Raw genomic sequence first — 25011 nt, forward strand, 5'->3', positions numbered from 1 at the left:
GTACCTTGTCACAGTGACAATCACTATGAAAGTCGCTAGAGATCTCATATAATTGTCACTGTGACAAGGTACGAAATGGGTCGGAAATTAAAATACTTTGTAAGGTGAGTTCGACTAAGATCGGACACCGGGTAAGATCGTATGATTCAAATTTCTGCCTGTTGCGGGGCTTTTTTTTAATGCTGGCAAGGTGATGCAATGCCCGGGACAAAACAGCGCATTGCATCACCTTGCCAGCATTAAAAAAAAGCCCCGCAACAGGCAGAAATTTGAATCATACGATCTTACCCGGTGTCCGATCTTAGTCGAACTCACCTTACTCACTGTTATTTAGGTCATGTACATATTATTCTTCACAATATTTAATTTTTACAATTACAGAAGGCTTCAGGTTCACAAAACGGGTTCGTATTAAAGTAGGTAACCGAAACTCAAAATGTCAAAGTCACCGCACGCCCACCAATAAATCGACAGCGCGGTTTCAATCATCGAAAAAAACGATTACTGCGCGAATATCGAAAAACAAATAAGCATAACTCATCGAGCACAGATCGGTATCGATTATTGGAGAGTGGATTCGATTAATTCGAGAGAAATAATACAGCGAGAGCGGTTAATTGCTTTGCGCGATGATGACTTACTTCGGTTGAGCACGGTGCACGGTGTATAGATTTTAGTTACGAGTATTAGTAATTTATGCAAAGATTGTTATTATTTATTAACAAACCACTGTGTTAAGAAATTATGGAATGACGATATCAATATGTTAAAAAACCGGCCAAGTGCGAGTCGGACTCGCGTTCTAAGGGTTCCGTACATTAAGTCCGACTCACGCTTGACTGCACATTTCTAATAGGTTTTCCTATCATCTATAGGTAAAGAACTATTTTGTGTATTTTTTTGAGATTCTTACAATGAGCTCTTTCATTTGATATATAACACGATATAGTTTGAAAAACGTTATTTTTTAATTTTCTCATTTACCCCCCAAAAATAGCCTCCATATTTAAAATTCATTTATTTACGTTACACGTCCATCTTTGGGTCACAAACTTACATATGTGTGCCAAATTTCAACTTAATTGGTCCAGTAGTTTCGGAGAAAATAGGCTGTGACAGACGGACGGACAGTCCTATTTAATAGGTCCAGTAGTTTCGGAAAAATAGGCTGTGACAGACGAGTGATCTTATTAGGATTCCTAAAATTAAACATGTATTGAAATATTTCATGTAAGTAAATAGGCAACATAGGGAATGAAAACTTCTGCCATAGTTGAACATCAAAATCTAATCAAAAACCTATTCTGTACCCCTAGTGTAAATCACTCGATAGCGTGACGTGACATACGCGTTTGCGTTAAGTGGCATTTTGTATGGGATTTGAGTTTCCAAAACGTGGCGCTTGGCGCGCTGTTCAAAATCTCATACAAAAATAGACATATCACGATATCGAATGAAATTAGACTAGAGGTTCTGGGGGCCGATTTTGGAATTTTGATCGCTCGATTTCGTCACTCGAAAATCAGTGGAAAACGGCGAAATTCTGATTTTTGAAATACCTACGAGCGATTGAAATTGGGAATCTATTGGTATTGACCACTCGTTTTCAATTCTATTAGTAGAATTTACAGGCCGAGTAGTGGAGATACACCTACTGACCGAAATACACGAAATCGAGTGGTCGAATTTCAAAAATCGGTCCCCTGGTCTGGAAATAGGGATATTTTACAATAATAGTTGAAAAAATTGTTCATTGTGGAAGATGATGATGCATAAAATAACAATTAAAACGAAATAAATATTATAATTAAACGATTTTGCATACAATTTTTTTACATAATTTCAATTCAAATGTTTCTTTAGCCTTTAGTGCATTCAATTAAACTGTATCCTGGAATTTTGTTGGAAGATGAATATTTGGAAGTTCATCAAAAATATTTCATAATTTAACACTAACACGTTCGCTTTGGCTATTGGCTTAAAACATCGGTTAAACACAGAAGTAGAATGGACCGTACCGTAGTAAGCGTGTTATATAATATAATAGGCCTTTACCATCTGTGTCAGATGTTTAAGCAGCATCCCGGTTACGACACTTGTGTTCGTGGCTGTAAAGCCCTATAAAGCGTGTTAAATCTTTCAAAAATGACTAAAATCCAGTAGGTATGTATGTTCAAGCTTCAAACAATGTTTTGCATTGTAAGAATGATTTGATTCTACGACATAGAATTATATTCTTCGTTTGTGTATTGCCCGCTTTAATTAAGGTCTGTCCACACACGCGCTTTAATTAAGGCCGCTCTACACCGGCGTTCCCCGCGCTGAGGTTTCAATTTAGCAAACCAAATGAAGAGATTCGCCGACACTGGAAAGGCGTAAAACAATTTTCATGTCCTCTTAGCAGTAACTAACCGGGCAGTAGGGCTGCCGATTCTAAGGGTGCAGTAAAATTTTATCTATAAAAAATATCAGTCAGAAATTTGTAACAAATTCTTTGATTCAAAATGTACCTATGTTAATCGAAATTAAACTTTCGTGAGACATATTTTAAACTGTTTAGACGGCAACGGTTTCACTCACTTCGATTCTACCTATCATTTGGTATATTTCAGCCTCTGGTTGAAAATCGCTCACCTAACCGCTATGCTACAACAACTTTTCTATTGTATACAATTAACTATAGTTAATAAATTATAACTAGACCACTCACCTACCATACAATACCTAATATCAAAAATGCGAAATTTATTAAATGACTTATTTTTACCTTGACACATTAACATTTGACTTTAACATCAAATTACCATCCAACAGCCATTGAAATTTAAATTAAAAGACATTTGCAATTGTTAAATTATACTAAAGAAGCTTTAAACAACTGGGCCCCTTATAATTAACCACAAACACAAGAATAAAGCGTACCACAAACAAACTATTCCACTGGACAATGGTTATCTCCGCCTATAACTCCATTTTGTTCTACAACCGGTGAAAATGCTAATGCACTGGCAACCCTGCATTGCAATTGGCTGTCTGGCTAAGTGCCGTGGCCCTTGGGCAAATTAAAACATCAACCGGCGCCCATGTTGGGCCGACAGGTTATCTTTCATATTTTGTCTTAGCTGTCAAATAACGCTCAGGGGGTACCAATTACGGTATCACATAGGTGCCTACTGGCATAGAGAAATAAGTAAGACAAGAGTGCTCACTCCATATATCAGTTCAGACTATTAATTTCAGTGTCTACATCTAGCATCGAGTAGCGGAACTATCAGTACTGCTACTTGACAATAGAGGTAGCACCGACCGGAAAGTCTTATCTCAACAGCATAAGACTTTCCGGTCGGTGCTACATCTATTGTCAAGTAGCAGTACTGATAGTTCCGCTACTCGATGCTAGATGCTAATAGTCTTTTTGGTACTAAAAACTGATGTATGGAGTGAGCACTCTATGTATTTTATTCTCTATGCTACTGGCGAAGGGTTTAGAGATATTAAACTCATTTGCGACTGTCTCTAGTTGATTGGATATTGAACGGAGGCGAATCTCGGGTCGTAAAATATAAATCGATAATCATTTATTAATGCTGCAATAATAATATATTAAAATGTTTAAGTGACTGATTTGTTTCGTCGCTGATTAAACTATGGTCATTGACATATATATCTCAGGACTAGCCTTACGGGCAATAAGAATGGAGCATGAATGGGGCCAGTACAGCGGTGTGAAAACGCTACAACGCGATTGGTTGATGAGTTCGCATCACGCGCGCGCGGCCACGCGATTGGTCGCAACTAGTTGCGTTAGACTACACGATTGGCTCGAATTCGTGAGTGACACCGCTGAACTAGTACCACTTTAAGTGCACGTAAGGCTAGTCCTGAGATATATAGGTATGTCAATGACTATGGTATGATCCTTACCACAGCGCATGAATAATCACCTCAAAGAAAATTCGATAAGTTTAATAAAATGATTCCTGTTTAATTTTCAGTTTGTGACAATGATGTCACTGAGACTTACAAATTATTGATAGAAATTGTGTTAACATTCTTTTTAAATACAATTTATTATGGATTTCATCAGATTTGGGGATCAAAATGTGTGTTCAATCTTTGATCGGATCTACCTACCTAGCTACCTACAGTAGGTATACGCATTGGATAACATTTTTGGGTTCGTTTATACGAATAGGTAACGCAAGATCTTTCAGCTTGCATAATGATATTAATGATAATGATAATTCTGATATTGTTACTGATCATTCGAGTGTACCTATTCAATCCACTGGTTCCTCTCTGAAATATTCTTGGACAAATGGGCGCGCGGCGAGGATCAGTTATAGGTGGCACTCGGCAATTACCCCGCCGCGCCCACTCAAGTGAATTTAAATTAACTCTTTGCCCCTACCACGGGAGACACTGATCAAAGATGCACTGATCAAATTCAACGATATTTTCTATCACCGGTTGTCTTTAAACACTCAGCCAGTAGAAGCGTTCCAGACGCCTGAGAATGCATAGCATAGCATGATAAACATTCTACTGCAATTTTAGAAAACTTACCTACATGTACTTACATTTAAGTATTTCGTATGGAGATAAAAGATTTGGCCTGTTTTTCACTTGGTCACTTTAATTCAAAAAGGTGAGGGTGAGAGGTGATTTTTTATAATTCTCGCTGTAAGAGCGGCAAGGGTATCAAGTGTTCTTCAAGAATTATCTCACATTTTGAATGACTAAGTACGTAATATCTTAGAGATGTTATGTGCGTAATTCGCAACCTTGTCTTCACTGTTAGAATATTTCAATTCCTTTGTTTTCTTTTTATCTAGCCTTCTAGTCTTCTTAACCCCTGGAGCGCCCCAGAATTACCATAGTATGGAACTCCCATACTAGTTACTAGCACACGTGTCTTGTTAGGGCGCTCCACGGGTTAAGTTAAGGCATAATGTGATGTGCTAAATAAATTTGAGTCTTTTCGTGACAGACTGTTAAAAGTAATTTTTAATTGTCTATTTTGTTTTACAGGATATAAGGTTTCTCGTCTCTAGAAAATTGATTTAAAACAAAGTGTAGATGAGTATCAATGGTATTACAAAAGTTGAGTTACAATACATTTTGTTTAAAATTAATCGTCTGCGCAGAATGATTTAGGAGTTAATTTCGCGTTTGCGACGAACCGTTTTGATTGCATCAAAATATTATTGCGATATGTTGATTGAAGATTTTATGATGATTGTTTTTAAACTGCGGTAAAAAAATAATAAATACTATTAATACTCGTACTGAATCTCAATGAACATATATTTGTTATTTATTATAAACCACTATTATTGGACGTTGACCAAATGAAAATTAGCTTTGAAATGGAATACCAAGTAAAGGTGACACCATACCATTTGTCATAGTTGCACCGGTGCCGGGGGTCCATTCTTATATGGATACCTTACCATTACCAATATCATCTATGTATATTTAACTTTCTTTCTATACTTTCTTTGTTAATAAAACGTGTCAAGGAAATAGCACAAATAATACACGTTTAGCTACAATTTTTTCTCGATAAGGGTGTACCTAATTGATTAAACACAGCTTTCGTTAAAATTTATTTAGCAGACGATTGTTTTTACTATTAAGGTATTTATTTGTACTTATTGAGAACATAAAATATAATGCGTCAAGCGTTTCTTGATTGATTTATTGGTTGTGTTGTGTAAGTAACAGGTAGCATTCGATATATGTTTTGTAATAAATAATAATGGTCATAAATAAATACATTGTTGAAGTTTTTGATCAACACGGTGCTAATTGTGTTGAAAATAATAATATTTTATTTCAAGAAATTGGCAACGCACCATTTCAAAGTAGCCATGACGAGTCAAGCAAGCGTCTGTAAAATATCTACGGGTTCATTATTGTCACGTATATATTGTATCGCTTATCGATCGATAAAGGTTTACTTCGTACTTATGTTTTATAGTATGAGGTACTTACCGCAATAAGTTAAGAATTACCTGTTCACAAGGCATTCTTTTTTACTGCGTGTACACAGTTACACACACAAAAATTATATATATAGTGTGTGAATATAAATACAATATAGTTTTCGTTAACTCTGATTACGTGTTCGCAATTGATCCAAACGGGTTCGCAATTGGTTCGATTTCTAGATAGCATTAGATTGAAAACCCGCGAGTTTTCCGCAATCACGCCATATTTTGGTTGCTACGCGAATCGGCATGACCTCCCTAGGGCCTAGACATCCACCTCCATCTACAATTCTATTGTTTTACAACATCTGCATATAGCCTTGTGTTGTCTGACTCGTGTTCTAAATCTATTCTAATTTTATTTCGATTCAAAACATTATATAGGTATTCAGACCTAGCACAAGAATATTCAAATTAACGGTTACAAATATCATTATTCTTATCAAATGAAATTAGATAAATTTAGAAAACAGAATACCTGCATAAAAAATACATATGCAAATGTGCAGAAGTAATTTGGGTGTCTTTTAGGTACCTAATTTGATTTTGATGTAATCGAGGATGTAGGCATAAATCCAGAAAGAAGTTTTCTCTTCTGTTCTCAAACATTTGGAAACAGAAGCCTATCAAAAGAGCCCATTACAATGGCCTAAATGCATGGGTTCCATGCCGATATATAAAAAATAAAATAATCTAGTAAAAAAAAAAGCAGCCTTGTTCATAACTATTCCAAATTTCAATTCGATAGCGTACCTAAGTAGTTTTCGGGATATTTAGCGATGTGACAGACGGACAGAGTCGCACCATAAGGATTCCTTGTACCTTTTTGGTACGGAACCCTAGAAATGAAGTACTTAAAGCTTAAATAAATAAATAGTTAAATGTATGTTGCTGAGCTATTGTAAGGTGGTACAAACCAGTCTTAGTATATTATGTATTATATTATGTATTCCTTAATGCAAACATAATATGATTTTATTTCAATAAATATGCCACTTGACTAAATGATTTAACCAAGTGGCATATTTATTTGTTCTTTCCGTTGTTCGATTAGGATCTACCGCTTTGGTGGTCAAAATCGGCCCACGAGGTATGCCCAAAGTATGCTAACGATCTAAAGGGTTGCGTACATCTGATAACTCGAATGAGTTATGTTTAACTTTTTTACTAATAATTACCAACTAATGAGTAAAGTTGAGAGTTTCGTATTAATTATGACAAATTGTAATGAAGACGGTTCGCTTTAATTACCTACCTAAAATGTCCAGGAGCTTGCCTAAAGTATGTCAAGAGATATTTAACAACGTGGCAGACAGACAGGGTTCCTTTTGTACTTTTTTGGAACGGAATCCTAAAAACGAACACATTTATAGAAATAATCACATATCGTTATTCCCCTGAACGGTTCGATGTATAAGACATATAAGTAAAAGTACTAGTACAATCAAAAAATACCAACGTGTAAACGACAAGTCCAGGCGACATAACTGCAGTGCAAATTAGACAAAAACTCGGCTAACTGCCAACAGTGGCAACGGAAGCAGTAAAGCTGTTACTGCGCATTCCGATCAAAGCACCTCTGATTTCTATATAATACTGAATATTAATGGGTTTATCGACGTTGAAACAGGTGTACCAACAACATATATTTATACCTAACAGTTTTCGAAAAAAGGCCAGATTCTGAGTTTAAGACACATCTGAAATTTGTAACGGATTATGTACCTAATACTGAATATTTTTGGTCTTATCGATGTTGAAACAGGTGTACTGGGTATATAACATATATATTTTAATATTTTGTTTATTTATATGAGACTACAGTGCTGGGTAAAGGCCTCCCTTCTCCCTTTCCACGTATCCCGGTCTTGACTCGTCTTCCACCAGTTTCTATCAAAGGCGTCAAAGGTCATCTCGCCAACGCCGTCGAGGTTTGCCGCGACCCTGGGTTTGATGTGGGACCCACTTTGTTATTATTTTAGCCCACAAGTCATCCATACGGCAAATTTGTTCATATATTTATTAATACCTAACAGTTTTCGGAAAAAGGCCAGATTCCGAGCTAAAGACATACAGTACTCTCCTGAGTTTTGTAACTAAGTAACCTATATGCCGAAACGTAGAAATGAAATGGAGCACAATTCAGATTTAAAAACTTGTTACGGTTATAACTGGTTTTGATACCAAGTTGACGATCGTTTTGGTGATTAGTGTGCATCACACGCACGATTTCAGGAAGGTGTAATCGTGTAACCATCGTTCCGTGTGCGTAGTGTATTATATAAATTTATTACATATTTTTTTACGTTTTAAGCATTGTTAAACTAAATGCGTTGTGAAATATAAGAATCATCCTGCCCTTTTTATTGTCATTGAAGGGCGTTTTAATTACCAATACATCGAATGGGTATTAGTTACATTACACACACAATACTTACACACATTCATTGACTAGACAAGTTTTTTTCAATTAAAAAAAAGCCCGACTAATTATTATAAAAGCGAAAGTAACTGTCTGTCTGTTACCACTTCACGCCTAACGTCCATACAGAAAAATTACCGCAGAACATAAATAAATTAGGGTCAAAGCCAATATGTTCTTTATAATATCATTTTTGCGTCCCCATAACCTAATTAATAAATTTAAAATTAATTAAGATTGGGCGGAAAATTATCCCATCTGGACTGGCTTTTTATTAAATCGCAGAACCGATTTAGATGAAATTTGGTAGGGAAATAGTTCGCGACCCAGGCAAGGACATATGATAGTTTTTATCAATCATCATCATCATCATCCCACACAGACAAAGTCGTGGCCTGAAGCTAGTTATAAATAGTTTCCAAGTAAACTCGTCATTACTTGAAAAAGGGCGTTCCCATCCACCCTACCGCGCATATGTTACTCAACGAGCCATCATTACGAATATACTGACCAATTACAATAAATTACCGTCCGCGTGCAGCAATAAACGGCCATTTTGGTAAATAAATAAATAAATGAGTAATTAATGCGCGTTCGTCTGCGTTCGGAACGTCGCAGCATACGAATCTGTGCATTAAAACAAATTAACATTGGCTATGGCCGAGAACATACGGATCGGCGCTACGTAGAGCAGCGCGGCGTTGTCTCTGCAAGAAAATTTCAAGGTCAAGATCGGGATACGTGGAAAGGGTGGAGAGAGGCCTTTGCCCAGCAGTGGGACACTCTAGGCTCATATAAATAAATAATTAATATTATAGGAAATTTTTACACAAATTGACCAAGCCCCACAGTAAGCTCAAGAAGGCTTGTGTTGTGGGTGCTCAGACAACGATAGATATAATATACAAATACTTAAATATATAGAAAATAACCATGACTCAGGAACCCAACAAATATCAAATATCTGTGCTCATCACACAAATAAATGCCCTTACTGGGATTCGAGCCCAGGACCGCGGCTTCACAGGCAGGGTCACTACCCACTAGGCCAGGTCGTCGTGTATATAAATAAAATATAAATAAATAAATTGTAAATATCAACGGTTGTCATTGCGCACCGCTGCGTTGCGCGGCGACGCACTACACCGTGTATGCACCATCAATATGGAGTGTGCGATTGTTTTTTATTTCACGACCAACGCCAATTAGTGGACGGAAGCACTGCGATGGAAAAAGTTGCCGGATTGGCTTGTGCCCATTCATTACTACTACATGAAGCCATAGCACTTAGGGCTCATTTAGACGGCGCGCGAATTCGTATACGATTTTAGTTGCATTGCGGACCATTGAGGTTACAACAATTCAGCCGACCGATCAAATGACGCAATGTAGGTGAAACTCGCATGCGAGTTCTCGCACCGTCTAAATGAGCCCTTAGACTGGCTTATAAACGATCTTGGTCAAAATTGTATGACTGAATTAAGAGTATTGTAATACAATGTTGCGGTTTAGACAGCTTTTTTTCACTACTTTTACAATGTTGCTGTTTAGGAAGCTTTTTGCCAGTTCAGTTCGTCGAATAAATGAAGTGAGGTAATTAAGTTTATTCGTGTGACATTTCTTAATGTCTGTTTACGATTACGACTATTACAGGACTTACTCGTATATTCGACTAGAAGCGTGGGAATACTGGGAATACTTCACTTTTTTAAAATAAATTTAATTTTATTATTGTCATTAAATGACTATAAAGTATGGTCAAATAATTATTGATGACTGAATTAAAAGTATTGTACCTATTTACAATGTTGTAATTTAGAGAGCTTTTGCCCTATTTCTGTTATTAGAATAAATGAAGTGAGGTGAATAATCTATCTCGTGTGACGTTTCTTAATATTTGTTTGGGATTACCACTATATATAGTGGAAAAGCGCGCAAGCACTCTTTGCAAGCTTTTATTTAACTTGCAATGTACATTATGTGGTTGCAATATACCTATGTAAGTATGTAGTAAGAGACGATGGTAAGAGACCAGATGGAATGTCACTAATTCCGTGGAAGATGGGTCGGGTCCTGGTGTGGGACGCCACCTGTGTGGACACCCTAGCCCCGTTCATCTCCACGGCTAGGGTTTGCAATCCGGATCCGAAATGTATGAAATTATCCGGATCTGGATCCGGATCCGCGGATATTCCCATACATTTCGGATCCGTCGTGCAAACCCTATCCACGGCACTACTGCAAAAGCCGACGCGGCAGCAGAGGCGGCCGAAAAATTAAAAAAGACCAAATATAGGGGTCTCGGCCCCGAATACGATTTCGTACCTTTTGGTGTCGAGACCCTTGGCCCGTGGGGTCCGAACGCATCTGCCCTTTTTAAGGATCTATCAAAAAGGATAGCTGACGCCACTGGTGGCCGTAGATCTGGCAGCTTCCTCGCACAAATAATATATAAGTATTGCGATACAGCGAGGAAATGCTGCCAGTATCTACGGCACCATTCCGCAGGGGGATATTTTGGAATTATTTATTTTGAGTTTAGTTTTATTTAGTTTTTAAGTTTTGTAGGTTAGTTATTTAAGTATGTAGTTATGTAACTATGTTTGTACGGGTCAAATGTTGCACGTGAAATAAAATTTGACCCACTTCCCGACTTCCAATGAAACTGAAAATTTGCATACATATGTAAGTCGGGTGATAATGCATTATTATGGTACCATGGAGCTGATCTGATGATGGAGACAGGAGGTGGCCATAGGAACTGTGATGAAACAACGCATCTTTTTTTTGGTGCAAGCATGGCATAGGTAGGCATGGTAATAAAACTTCAATTTTGTACTAATAATTAAGTATATTTTTTATCGTAACTTTATTTTAACAGATGTATACACTGCAGGGGAAGGCTTTCACAGGGCTATAAGATATAATGAATCAATCAGGACCCGTGAAACAAATGAAAATTCGTACTACTGTGAAGTAACAACACAAATATAAAAATATACAAGGAAAATTTGGCTGAGGAAAGCACAATTTTTTTTTTGTGGTAGATTTGAATGTGATTATTTCAGCAAAAAAACATTTCATGATAGATTTGAATGTTAGTACTTACTTTGGATTTATTTTATTGAATCATGATTCTATCTTCAAAACAAACTTCATGTAATAAATTAGGAACTTTTTCTTCACTCCTCGATTCTGTTCACAATAATAATATATAGATATTTTTGTTTCTCGGTCCAAAAAGAAAAAAAAAAACAGAAAAGTGTCCCTCGTTTATGCGGTTTACTTAATTTATATTCAATTTACGTCACAATTTTATATACAGACAGACAGCGCATAAACCAGAGGCATTTTAAAGGTTTTAAGCTAAAGAGAAAAAATGTGTCATTTGAAATAAAAGCCTTAGAAAAAGCTAAAGTGAGTTAATGAAATAGGAACACATATAAAGACAAAATAAATTTACAATGCTAAAAAAATTACTATGGCTCAATTTCTCACAATTTTCGCACTAAATAGAACTGTGTTAAAAAATCTAACATCTTAACTAGGGTGAGCTTATCACTACAATAAGTTAAATATATCAATATTTACATTTACATTTGACATAAATGCATTATCATGATGACGACGTACGCCTAAATTCGACAGGTTAACGGTTTACACACAATTTTTGATGGTTTCAAAAATCATTCTAAACTTAGACATGGGAGATGAACTTCACATTTTCTGGCTCTGTTTTGAACGGTATTTAAATTTTTGCTAAAATAATTTCCTATAGTCACGGCTGCAAAAAAGTAAAAAGTATTTATAAATAACCAGAAAAAATATTTAAAAAAGGTATAATTTTAGTTTTAGAGCTAAGTTACAGTAAACGATGTTAAAATGCCGAATTTAGTTAAAAGACCAAGATCGTTTTAGACAAGCATCAATGTAGGTATTGTAGGTAGGTATGTTACAAGGAAATAAAGTATTTCTATGTATAGTCCCCTTTCTTCGATAGAAAAATTTAATAAAAAGAGCTAGAGGAAACAAAAATAATCCAAACTAAACTCCGCTTTATAATTTTCATTAAAATTGAAATAAAGGTACGCAGCAAAAAAGTATTACCCAATTTTTTAATGGAATTCAATTTTGCACCTGGGTTACATTTAGAATTAATGTATAGCCCGAGTATTTCAACCATATTAGCCTCGGAAAAACTGAAAGTGAGTTTCATCAATAGTATCTACGTATCCAAAACAAACTATATTGATCATTTTGGTAGCCTGCTTTTACCGATGATGTAAATCTACTATCATTGTAAAAATCTGATAAGAATACCTCTGATATATTTTTAGATTAGGAAATAGGTGGTTACTAACATTACGTTAAAGTAATGTAGGTATATTGTATACATATATGGAAACTATAAACAGAGTTTAGTGTGAGATACTTCGCAATTACTAAGTACCTTTCAGAATTTCTAATTAGGGGTCATCCATTAATTACGTCACACGAATTTCTAGGTTTTTTGATCCCTCCCCCCTTCCTTGTCACATTTGGTCACATTTGGCAAACCCCTCCCCCCTAGTGTGACGTCACATTTTTTCTACGAAATCGCCAAATCGAATTAAGTACCTAAGTATTATTAATATTTTATCAAAATATTTTTGTCGATATAAATATTAGTAATTTTATAACCCAAAACTGCTTAGGAAAGAAAATTAAACGAATAAAAACGATTATCGTTTTAAAAACTTGTTATTTAAATGTAGGTACAGCGAATAAAATAATTTAAATAAATTTTCGGTTACTGATGAAGTTAAAGTGACGTCACAAAGTTTGTGTCTCCCCCCTCCCCCATGTCACAATATGTCACATTTTCTTGACCCCCTCCCTCCCCCTAAACGTGTAATGTAATTAATGGATGACCCCTTAACAGTCAGTTCGCATTGAATAAATGTGTAAATGCGTTTAATAAGCATTTAATGTTATTAATGAAAAAGTTACTATTTCTTTTAGGTTTTAATACTAACAAACACGCATGAATGCGACGTTTCGCTCATAAACTGTCTCATAAATGTCTATTGCCGTAACGTTCGTTTAAGTCTATATATACACGATTATCAACTATGTATTTTTAAAATAAATTAACTACGGAATTTAACTTATAAAATTGCACTTACTGATTTAAAGTTCGTTCAGTATACTTGTTACCGCCGCTGTTAGAAAAAGTTTTGAATCACAGACAACGAAATTTGAACACTGATTTTAAGATGGCGGCTGCTCGTTTGATGTGTCACGCGTACCCGCGTGCTCCAAACGTCAATGGGGCTGTAGAGAGTTCAATATGTTCATGTTGATGGCGTGTTGGTGTGTAGGGGGTCCTCCGAGGAAGCTGAGTTGGGGGCGCGTGGCGGCGGCCATGGCGGCAAACAGCGGGGGCGCCCCGCCGCCCCCAAACAGGGCGAATGATGGAGGCAGCAGCGGCCGTGCGGATAGACGTAGCTTTTCGATCTCGGCTTCTTGCAGCCTTTTCGCTTTCGCGCGTCGATTTTGGAACCAGATTTTGACCTGGAAATAAAATTGTCTGTGTTACCCATTGTTCGTTTAGGAAGAAGAAAAAGGGTAAAAGTTGGCTTCGTATTTTTATCAACAAGGGGAGAATGCCACTGATTTAAACTTTCACGATTTTTACACATTATTAAATTATACAACGGGACTTAATCGCGTATCTAAGTTTTAAGATTTACCTCCGACGTTTCGAGGACGGCGTTGTCCCCGTGGTCTCGGAGAAGACTGGCTTAAGTTGACATCAGCATCGTCTAACCGCGCGAGTTTTTCGAACTACCCGCACTTGGTCTTGTTTATCCGCTTGAACGTTTTGCGCACTAGGGATGTCACTCTGTCGACACACAACACTAACGATATTCGATTTATCGACTGTCGATATTCGTTTACGCTTACATTTACTAATGACTGGATTCCATGTGGATGAGATCTTGAAACCCTCGTCCCGATTGAAATTACTATGTTTTTTGATTTCAATGGCTTCCCGTACTTTCCTGCTGTAGAAATGACGATCCGTGGACAGGATTTTAGGGTTATGCAGCTCAATCCAGTGGTTTGGTCCTGACTCCTGGTTTGGTTGCGCGGTTAGACGATGCTGATGTCAACTTAAGCCAGTCTTCTCCGAGACCACGGGGACAACGCCGTCCTCGAAACGTCGGAGGTAAATCTTAAAACTTAGATACGCGATTAAGTCCCGTTGTATAATTTAATAAGGGGAGAATGGTCTTGTACCTAAGGTTGAAAGTGAGTGACTGAATGACGACGTGAACTCGGCACGCTCAATGGTACTGCTAGTCCCTGAACTTCTTTTACAACTGCGAGGGGTTGGGTTTGTTTGCGATACTCAGGTACTGCTTATCTCTGAATTTCTTCTCCAGAGCCAACAGTTGCTGCGTGGTCAACAGAGCTTCAGCGATGACGAAGATGGCCAGAACTCAGCACGCTCAGCGATGCTCAGGTACTGCTTATCTCTGAATTTCTTCTCCAACGCGAGAAGTTGCTGCGTGGTGAAGAGTGTTCATGGCTTGAACTTACTTGAGTCTCAGTGAGCCTCAGTGACGACGAGAACTCAGCACGCTCAGCGATGCTCAGGTACTGCTTATCTCTGAATTTCTTCTCCAACGCGAGGAGTTGCTGCGTGGTGAAGAGTGTTAATGGCTTGAACTTACTTGAGTCTCAGTGAGCCTCAGTGACGACGAGAACTCAGCACGCTCAGCGATGCTCAGGTACTGCTTATCTCGGAACTTCTTCTCCAACGCGAGAAGTTGCTGCGTGGTGAAGAGTGTTAATGGCTTGAACTTACTTGAGTCTCAGTGAGCCTCAGTGACGACGAGAACTCAGCACGCTCAGCGATGCTCAGGTACTGCTTATCTCTGAATTTCTTCTCCAACGCGAGAAGTTGCTGCGTGGTGAAGGGTGTTCTGGGCTTGCGGTTGGGCTTATGTTTCCGCAGCTGGCAGCGCACAACGGGAGGGCCACTGGGAGGACCTGCTGCGGACAAGTAATATTCCTTTAGTTGAGTTTAAATTACCCTACCTATAAATTTGTGTACACATGTTGCTATAAGTATGTTTGATACTAATTTTGAAGTGCTGAATAATGGGAATTACGTAATTTGCCTCAGTTACAATTTTGATGGGAACTGACCGTACAGTTCACTAGAGGCCTAAAAAGTAATTATTTATTCGGATAATATTTGATCCGAACCCAAAAACAAGGCATTAATAATTTTGGACAGCAGAACTAGCAGAAGACATGTTTTTATGTCATATCTAGAATAGATAGATCATTGTACTAAACAAAGCTTAGCTCCGTTTCAGTAATTAAGTAGCATAATTAGTTAAAGGACAGACAGGTGTTCCGAGTTTAGACTATGCCGGAACCAGTGAATTTTTCATTTACACTTTAATAAAAACTTGATAGATCATTGTCTGCCAGATATTTTGCTAGATTTTTGCGACCTGAGCTCTTACCAACAATATGTTTTCCTGAAGAAATCCTAGACGTTACGTTCACTGTCAATACTTAGTCATCATTAGGTATAGTTTGTCAAAGGACTGTCTCCTTTCAAACATAGACAGAGAGGATCATACTATCTTTGTCTTACACTAGTACTAGCACCCAAAAAAAGGATGAGTATAGTTTTCCTGGTCCTTACTGTGACTGACAAATTGGTTTGACCAACTATCATTACAAATCCATTGCCAATTTTTTATTTAAATTCCCGGAAGTACCTACGTTCCAAATCGTAGACAAGCCATTGCGAACACGAAAACAAATATTATTATTTAATGGCCACCTAACTGGTTTACGAACGAGCCACCCAACGCTTCCCGTTTCAGCGCATGCGTGAAATGCATTATGCAACACTAAATTGTATAGGCACTAACCGTTAGTGTGGACATACTTGACATGTTCAGGTGTGTAAACGGAATAATAATAGTGAGGAACCGACTATAGGTTTGGCCGACTAGACGATAAGCAGACTAATCGGCGCCCGGATGACTGGCTGACAAGTTGGCCAAGTCCAGAATTCTTACATTACTAAGCTATTTAGTATATTAGCTGAAAGATACTCGTATTCATCACTAAGGCAAAGACCATATGTTGTGTTGGAGATTGGTTGAAATCACAGACAAGACATCCTCTAGACTGAGCATAGTAACGCTACCCCCTCTGCCACTATATACCTACGGTAGTTTTACTCCATCTTCGAGTCAAAGTGTCAGAATCACGGCACGGGATTCGCACACTCCGTCCCCCCGCACCCTCGTATTTTTGGCAGCATCGGTTTCATGAAATAATTGCTCTAAACTCCGTCTAGAGGATTCCTAGTCTATGGTTGAAATTGCTTAAATTGCTATGATGATTGTCAAGCTGCAGTAGCTGATGGTGCCCAAAAAGAAAATCAAGCTATTTGGCTTGGTAATTGTGCACGAGTCTGTGCCACAGGCCTCGTACATATTACATAGATTTCTATTGTTATTGCTATTCGCATCGACTGGGCACGTGTCTCTTACTGTCACGTGGTTACAACATGCATTTTGTATTATCTATGGGCATTACTATAAAATAAACTTTGTTAATTGAATTGAATTTTTTTAAGCCGTATCCATAAAATGAGGAACTATCAGCTGTTGCCAAAAAGGAGCCCCTTTGGTATGCATATGCAATCAGGAAATTAATAGATGAACGGGAAATACTTGGCTCTATTGAGCCTGTTTCCGTCTTCTTTTCGACATAGGCCTTTCTTCAGCTGTACTGTTTATGAGAGTAAATATAGCACAGCCCTACTAACTATTGAGAATTGTACGCTGAACTAACTTTCCTCGGTAACGTTGGCCACAGTCATGAGCAGTTTGGATGGTACAGTAACGTCTAAAATTAAGTCTAAAAAAAAAACTGCCCAACATCTACTTAAAGAAGGGACAAAGCCTGGAAATTAGAAAGAACAAAAGTATTTTATATCATTAGCATATCATTATTAGCAGGAAGTTTGATTTGAATTCGAAATCGAATTAGGAAATAAATACTCAGTCGCGAACTAACCGGGTTTTGTGATGTTGTTTGATTTTTAATTACGCATTATCGCATGAATTCGTTAATACACATGCACAAAAAGTGAGTATAATATATAATTAAACTAATAAACATTTATTTGTACATATTACAATACTAGTATCCGACCGAAACTGAACATCGGCCGAAACATTTTAAGTCAAAACCTACCTAAACCGAAACTTCGATGGAACACTACCAAAATAGTTATTTTCGATACAAGTGCGAAAAAGAGGAAATTCGAAACGAGTGGCGATAAATTAAAACACGACCGAAGGGAGTGTTTTAAATCGACACGAGTTGCGAATTACCTATTCGCACGTGTATCGAACAACGTTTTACAGTACATATGGCACTTCAAAGTTTCGACATCGCACTAAAAGTGCTATTTTACGCACTAGTACGGAAAAGTAGCCCCTTATGTTCTGTAAATACAGTTTCGGCGCGGTTGAAACGTTCGACAGTTCTTTGGAAGTATTGTGTTATTAAAAATGCTTTGTTCTAGTTTGTTTGACAAGTTAGTAAAATAAGCTTATCACGGATAACTCTAAAAGACCCTTGCGCCTGCAAATCCTACACAAGCAAAAATATAATAATTTATTCATCCACAAAGATTACAAACAATCCAATTAAACCCGACATTGACAACTAAATCCTATTAACCGTCCCGAACTCGCTTAATTGGTCGCCATTACACAAATGCTCTATGGTCTGTCATCACAAAATGGCGGCGCGCGGGAAAATAAATCCGCGATGGATATTATATCTTCATTAAGCTCGGTGGCGTGCATTGATACGTCTGCAGGTGCCCATTGAAATTGTTGTATTTTATCACGGCACGAGAAAGGAGAATCCTTATTGGATTGTCTAGGTGCGTATCTGATTTTGAAAAATTTGCTTTGAGTTTTGCGTATGAGGTCTATTAAATTGGCTCGCGATGTTGATGTGACAGCGTCTGGTAATTTCGTTGGCAGTTTAAAATGTCGATGCGAAGAGATTTTATTGTAATATATTGGGTACCTACCTATATTGAAGTAGAAATTGTTGCCATAAAGACTTAATAAGTTACTGTTGATTGAGTTTTTCTACGTTTTCAAGGTAGGCATCTCACTGGTAGCTATAACATTCGTGCTGAATTTCTTTCCTTAGTATCGAGACAAAGTTACAAAGTTTTTCTATTCAGCGTATTATTTCATAAACGGTTTAAAATATTAGCTAAACTTCTGGTCATCCACAAAACAAAACTTGCCAAGACAAATGTAGGTGCGGCTAGAGATTAAAGAATAATTGTTTCATGTCCAACAAATGTCACTAAAGTACATGAATCGTTAAAAATAAAACAGTTTATTTTTTTAAATAAATTACTCGTGAGCAATATGTCAAATTATTTTGTTTATTAAGTCAGTTATGTGTTTGCAATAGGTACACAGTAAATAAGGTCTTTATACATACTGCAACCTATTAACATATTAATTACCTACGATTTCGGCAATCTTCGACTATTAATCGATACTTATTTGTGTTAAGAAAGTCACATCCGTAGTAAAAACATTGCTGGTAGTAAAGATTCCTCCCAAAGATCCACCAACTGTAGGTTACCGAGCTGAAACAGGCCGCTAAGTACGTACCTACATAATGTCGCCAAACGCGTCGTACTCAGATCCAAGATATTATTGTCCCGTCGCCAATAAGCTGCGCCGTGGCAAATATCAACTATCAACATATGGTATACCACTTCAAGTTACAAGGACGTCGTACAGTCGGCATCAGAAGTTGCGGATCAGACTTTACTAGTTTGTGTTACAAGGGATCAAAATGATATATGTATTTCCGTCAAGGGCGTACATTGAATTCTGAATGAAGCGATGGATTCTACAATAGAATCCCGAACGTATCCTGAGCGTAATGAGGGATTCAAGTGTTAACGCCCAAGACGAAATAATTTTGATACCGTGTGACGCATACTGCTTTTCACATCAACTATGAGGAAAATAAAAATAATCTTAGTGTTGACACAATCTGATGCTTAATTATTAAATCTGATTATTTAAGCTAAAAAAATAACGTGCAAAAAAATGTAAAAATAGTGTGCTAGAACAGAAAAGTGTTACTTTGATCCCTCCTAGCAGGGAGGAAAAGTGCCAATTTGATCCCTCCTAGCAGGGAAGAAAAAGTTCTTTTCTGAATAGGTGGTGTGAAAAATTAATACATGTAAAAAGGTGCAAGTCTCGCAACGCTTCTACTACAAAAAAGTTTTGAGAGGTAAAGTGAAACCAAGTCGGTTATTTTAATCAGTGCCAGGGGGTGATAAAACTGTATCAAATATATATCTTTAATTTGTAATACGTATAATGACTTGGCCATCGTACGGCTGCATAATGACATAAGGATCATCGTCACCTACTAAAAATATTTCTAATTGAACATAACGCTAGCGCTAATTGCAGTTCGAGCATTACACATATTTACGAGTACGGTACGAGTAAAGCATTATGTGCGATTGCCAAGTCATTATATGTATTACAAATTAAAGATATATATTTGATACAGTTTTAACACCCTGGCACTGATTAAAATAACCGACTGGGTTTCACATTACATCTCAAAACTTTTTTGTAGTAGAAGCGTTGCGAGACTTGACACCTTTTTACATGTAATGTTTTTGATGGGATCTCATCTCTTTTTGTAGGCAGTCCTTCTTTTTGGGTACTCATACCCATACTATGTGTACACATATCATAAAGAAACACATCTTCATTCATACTCACATCGTACATCGTAGTGTAACCTTTACTTTACCTACTATTTGTAGGAACTGCAACAGTAACTTTGTAATAGCATATATTTATATGGGATTACAAACTTACTTATGCAGTTCTTAGATCTTTAAAACGTGACTGATATTGCAATATTTTTAGGTTTTCTATGGCTTGATAAGCTGAAAACTACTTATGTTTAAAATTTGAAGCTTGTGGGTATACTAGAAGTACCTTAGAATTGTGATGATCGTAGGTGAGTGAGTGAGTGTGTCAGTGTCGAAAATAAGAAACTTAGACGTACAATAATTCTTAAACTACTAGTTCAAATTGAATGTTTTTGAGAATATATCTTAAGCATGTTAAGCCCTATATATTACTGAAAATTCAGGGTTCTAGCTTCAGCCAGCACAAAATTACAGGACGTCGAAAATGGCCTGAATCGCTTCGAGAAAAGGATAGTACGGCCGTGCTTCTTTGTTTTGCTCGACTTGGCGGGGGCACTACCGTGCCCCCAGATTTTTATCAAGCAGAAACGTCTGCCAACGATGCTACTAAGCTTAGAATAAATTTAAAAAGTGGAAAAATTACTGTCTTGGGTGAGACTTGAACTCACGGCCTCTGGATCCAGCGCTCTGCCATCTGAGCCACCAAGACCTCATCCATAGCCAGCAAATCATTCTACCATATGGGTCAAGGGGACCCGAGCGACATCTACCGTAAGAGCGTTCTTCTTCTTTCTTAAGACAGTAATTTTTCCACTTTTAAATTTATTCTACACTTTTATTTATTGGAAGGCATTAGAAAATTTCATCGAAATCGGTTAAGTAGAGGGTGTCGAAAAATCGATTGGAAGATTTGAAACACATAATGTAGATTTATATACAAAGAAGATATGGGGTCAAGCTAAATAAAACCGTTTAAAAAGACCAGAATAATATAATTGATATTGACATGTTATTCTTATTTTTCTACTCCCGTACTTTTATTTGTCATTTAAAGGGTCGTGCACACACCTTTAAAACCCTACTTTATAGTTGTCAAGAGAAGTCTCTAGTCTTTTCCCCAAAAAAGAATTTGTGCATACACGCAGTATCTTTTTGGCGATTTTACGATACTTCGTGTAATGACCACTTAAAAAATATTGAATGAAATACAGTGTTGCCAACCTTATTTTAAATGTCATCTCTTACAAATAAGTGAACCATAGACATATTTTTTTTAATTTCATTCATTCATTCATTCTTTTCCCGCCAGTACCCTCCATTTTTGCTACTTCTTGAATTAAAAATATTTGTTAAATTTACAATTTTATTTCAAAGTAAGTGCTTGGTCGTAGAAAAAGTATTGTATGCAACGTTGTTTAACTGAGTCAAAAAATACTCGTGGCGTCTTTATTAATAATTTTCGGCTTCGCCTCAAATTGTTACCCACGCCACTCGCCTTTTTTGACCCCTCTTAAACAACGGTTGCATAAAATACTATTAATTGTTACATACCTAATTATAATAATGCTAATGTGTAGGTCGCGTACCTAATAAAACAACTATTCTTCTTAAATTATTTTTAATTAATTATTCTAAAACCTACCACAACGTTTTGTATGGTAATAGGGGTCCCGCTTTCAATAATAAAGTTCAGCCATATTCATGTATTCAAACATTTCCGAAAGGAAATTGAAATATTAACATGCGAATTGATTTAGCTCCAGACAATAAGGGCAGTTCATTACTCCTTATTGCCAGCGAATTCATTAAATTATTAATAGTTAATAATTAATCAAATAATGAAAGGAAGACGAATGAAGAAGTCCTGAGTATGATAGGAGAAAAGCGATGCTTACTAAATACAATAAGATATAGGAGAAGCATGATGGTAGGACACCTGATACGGCATGACATTTTTTTCCTTAACATCTTGGAATGCAGGATTGAACAGACAAGAGAAGAAAGGAAACCTAGAATAACTTATCTTAGCCAAATAAAAAATAATGCGTCGTATAGTCGTATAAGGAAATTAAAAGACTGGCTCAAGAAAGAAATGATTGGCGATTACTCCACCGATAAGGCCAAAGCTCTTAGTTATGACATGACGATGATGATGAATTAATCAAAAGTTCTAGATGTAACGTGAAAAACTTTAACTCTTAAGAGTGTTACTGTTAGTACATATTTGAATATGTACTAACAGTAATACTCTTAAGAGTCACACGAGCACGCCGCCAAAAAGCCGCTCTCATACAAATCAATAAAAGTTACATTACATGCAACTTGACATGAACATTTACGTAACATACGGCGCGATTCAGGAAATGAATTAGGTAGTGATTCACTAGATATGAAATAGTAAAGATATGTGACGTTCCACGGCAAAAGGTACCTTATGGCGGCTGGGGCTTACGCTATTATTAACGCCGCTCCAATATTCAGCCGGCTGCCGGGGCAATGGTACCTTTTGCCGTGGAACGTCACATATCTTTACTATTTCATATCTAATGAATCTCTTATTCATTTTCCGAATCGCGCCGATACTCGTATGTCTATATCTGGTAATAGTTTTCGTTACTAAACTTGTATAAATACAAAGAAAATAGAGCATTTACATGTTTTGTGTATGTAAAACTACTTATCTATTTTGACTGCACAAATAGTTAAATTTGACACTTGAAAAGTTGAGCATGACTGAAATCAAGTAAAATCATGGAACTAAATCGTATTTCGAATTTTCATAAGAAGACTTTATTAGAAGACAGCACAATCTGTTGTTACAAAAAAAGTCTTGAAAACTAGGTACCTATATAGGGATCATTCCACTAACCCGGGGTTAACTGGTTAAACCTGGAGTTACCATGGTTACCAGTAGAATTTGTCACTAGGTTAACGGTTTAACCGCTTAACTCCGGGTTAGTGGGATGGTGCAAGTGGGCCTAAGTATTGTAGTTTTAAGATGCCTATGTCTGTCTAAACTAATGAAATGATCTGAACTATAGAATTTGACTTTCGTTTCCCGTCAATAAATTATGTAAATAGTGTAAATACCTACAATTATGCAATTAACACATACCTAATGCTTTAAACAAAAAACTTATTGAAAACCAAACAACAGTTGCGTATCAGCTCAGCATCCGGTATAGATAATTTATAATTTCTTTATTCTATAATCTATGGGCATGGCTCAGCTCTATGCTCTATGGTCGCTAGTGGCGCGTGGCCCGCTAATGGTTATGGCCGGAAAATGACCGGAGATGCATTTTCTTGCTAATTACCTCCTATGTACGTGCCAGCGTAATTGCAGAGATACTGAGAACACGCCGTTTTGACGATTAATAAAACAGTAACATTTGAGTTTTTCACCAAATAAAATCTTACATTGTATGTGATAAATATCTTCTTACTTTGTGTCCTAGTATTAGGAACCAGGCCAAAGGCCTTGTTCTTTCAAATTCCGTGTTTGTGTACTTAGTTAATTAATACATATAAATATAAATTAATTGAATTTGTAAAGATGAACAAATATTAAATGGGTTTTTTATTTACACAGTCAATCCAGGATCTTTGATTGCTTGTGTAATATAATATTCATTGCCAGCAACCCGCCAGGCGGGTGCTCTATCCGTAGTCGCTTTTCGCTACATACGGTTTTTCCCATGTTATCAGCTACGCTCGTAGCGCGTAGCAAGCGCTGGCATGGAATGTAATATTTTACAGACTGTATTCCTAAATTTGTTAAAATAAATCGCGCGCAAGTGTGACGGTACGTATTAAAGACCTATCTTTTTCATATGAAAACTTTAAAATATCAACTCATCAAACATCAACATTTATTCAGCAAATAGGCCACAAGGGCACTTTTACACGTCAACATGGAATTTACATATAGGCAGAAAAAAAACACATCAGCAATTATAAAATACATCTAAGCCGCGAATATCAAATCAAACTAAAGTATTACATAGAGATGTATAAAGTCTCTAAATGTCGAATTACACAAAAAAAAAGCGGCCAAGTGCGAGTCGGACTCGCCCATGAAGGGTTCCGTATTTAGGCGATTTATGACGTATAAAAAAAAACTACTTACTAGAGCTCGTTCAAACCAATTTTCGGTGGAAGTTTACATGGTAATGTACATCATATATTTTTTTTAGTTTTATCATTCTCTTATTTTAGAAGTTACAGGGGGGGGGACACACATTTTACCACTTTGGAAGTGTCTCTCGCGCAAACTATTCAGTTTAGAAAAAAATGATATTAGGAACCTCAATATCATTTTTGAAGACCTATCCATAGATACCCCACACGTATGGATTTGATGAAAAAAAAATTTTTGAGTTTCAGTTCGAAGTATGGGGAACCCCAAAAATGTATTGTTTTTTTTTCTATTTTTGTGTGAAAATCTTAATGCGGTTCACAGAATACATCTACTTACCAAGATTCAACAGTATAGTTCTTATAGTTTCGGAGAAAAGTGGCTGTGACATACGGACGGACAGACAGACGGACAGACGGACAGACGGACAGACGGACAGACGGACAGACAGACAGACAGACAGACATGACGAATCTATAAGGGTTCCGTTTTTTGCCATTTGGCTACGGAACCCTAAAAACTATAATAATAGTATTTAAAAGAAACACAAAGATACAAAAACTAAAACTCTTACTGAAACAGAATACGAATACAAAAAAAAAAAAATTAAAAGGAAAAGTTATTCGCCGCGCGAAAATTAACCATA

At 36.9% G+C, this 25011-nt stretch overlaps 2 protein-coding genes across 2 annotated transcripts in view; one reads left to right on the forward strand and one right to left on the reverse strand.

Moving 5' to 3' along the window:
- Window positions 1-25011, forward strand: part of LOC134657499 (uncharacterized) — a 486313-nt gene that overhangs the window by 123584 nt on the left and 337718 nt on the right. The gene's annotated exons all lie outside the window — the stretch shown is intronic.
- LOC134657576 (muscle segmentation homeobox-like) overlaps window positions 13336-25011 on the reverse strand; it is a 45327-nt gene continuing 33651 nt past the window's right edge. The window contains exons 2-3 of the mRNA XM_063513153.1: window positions 15269-15456; window positions 13336-13968 (exon numbers count right to left, since the gene is read on the reverse strand). Of these exons, the coding sequence (XP_063369223.1) occupies window positions 13720-13968; window positions 15269-15456 (437 nt within the window). The 3' untranslated portion in view covers window positions 13336-13719. The remainder of the gene's footprint in view (window positions 13969-15268; window positions 15457-25011) is intronic.

The sequence above is a fragment of the Cydia amplana genome, chromosome 20, assembly GCF_948474715.1.
Source record: "Cydia amplana chromosome 20, ilCydAmpl1.1, whole genome shotgun sequence".
NCBI classification, from domain to species: Eukaryota; Metazoa; Arthropoda; class Insecta; order Lepidoptera; family Tortricidae; genus Cydia; species Cydia amplana.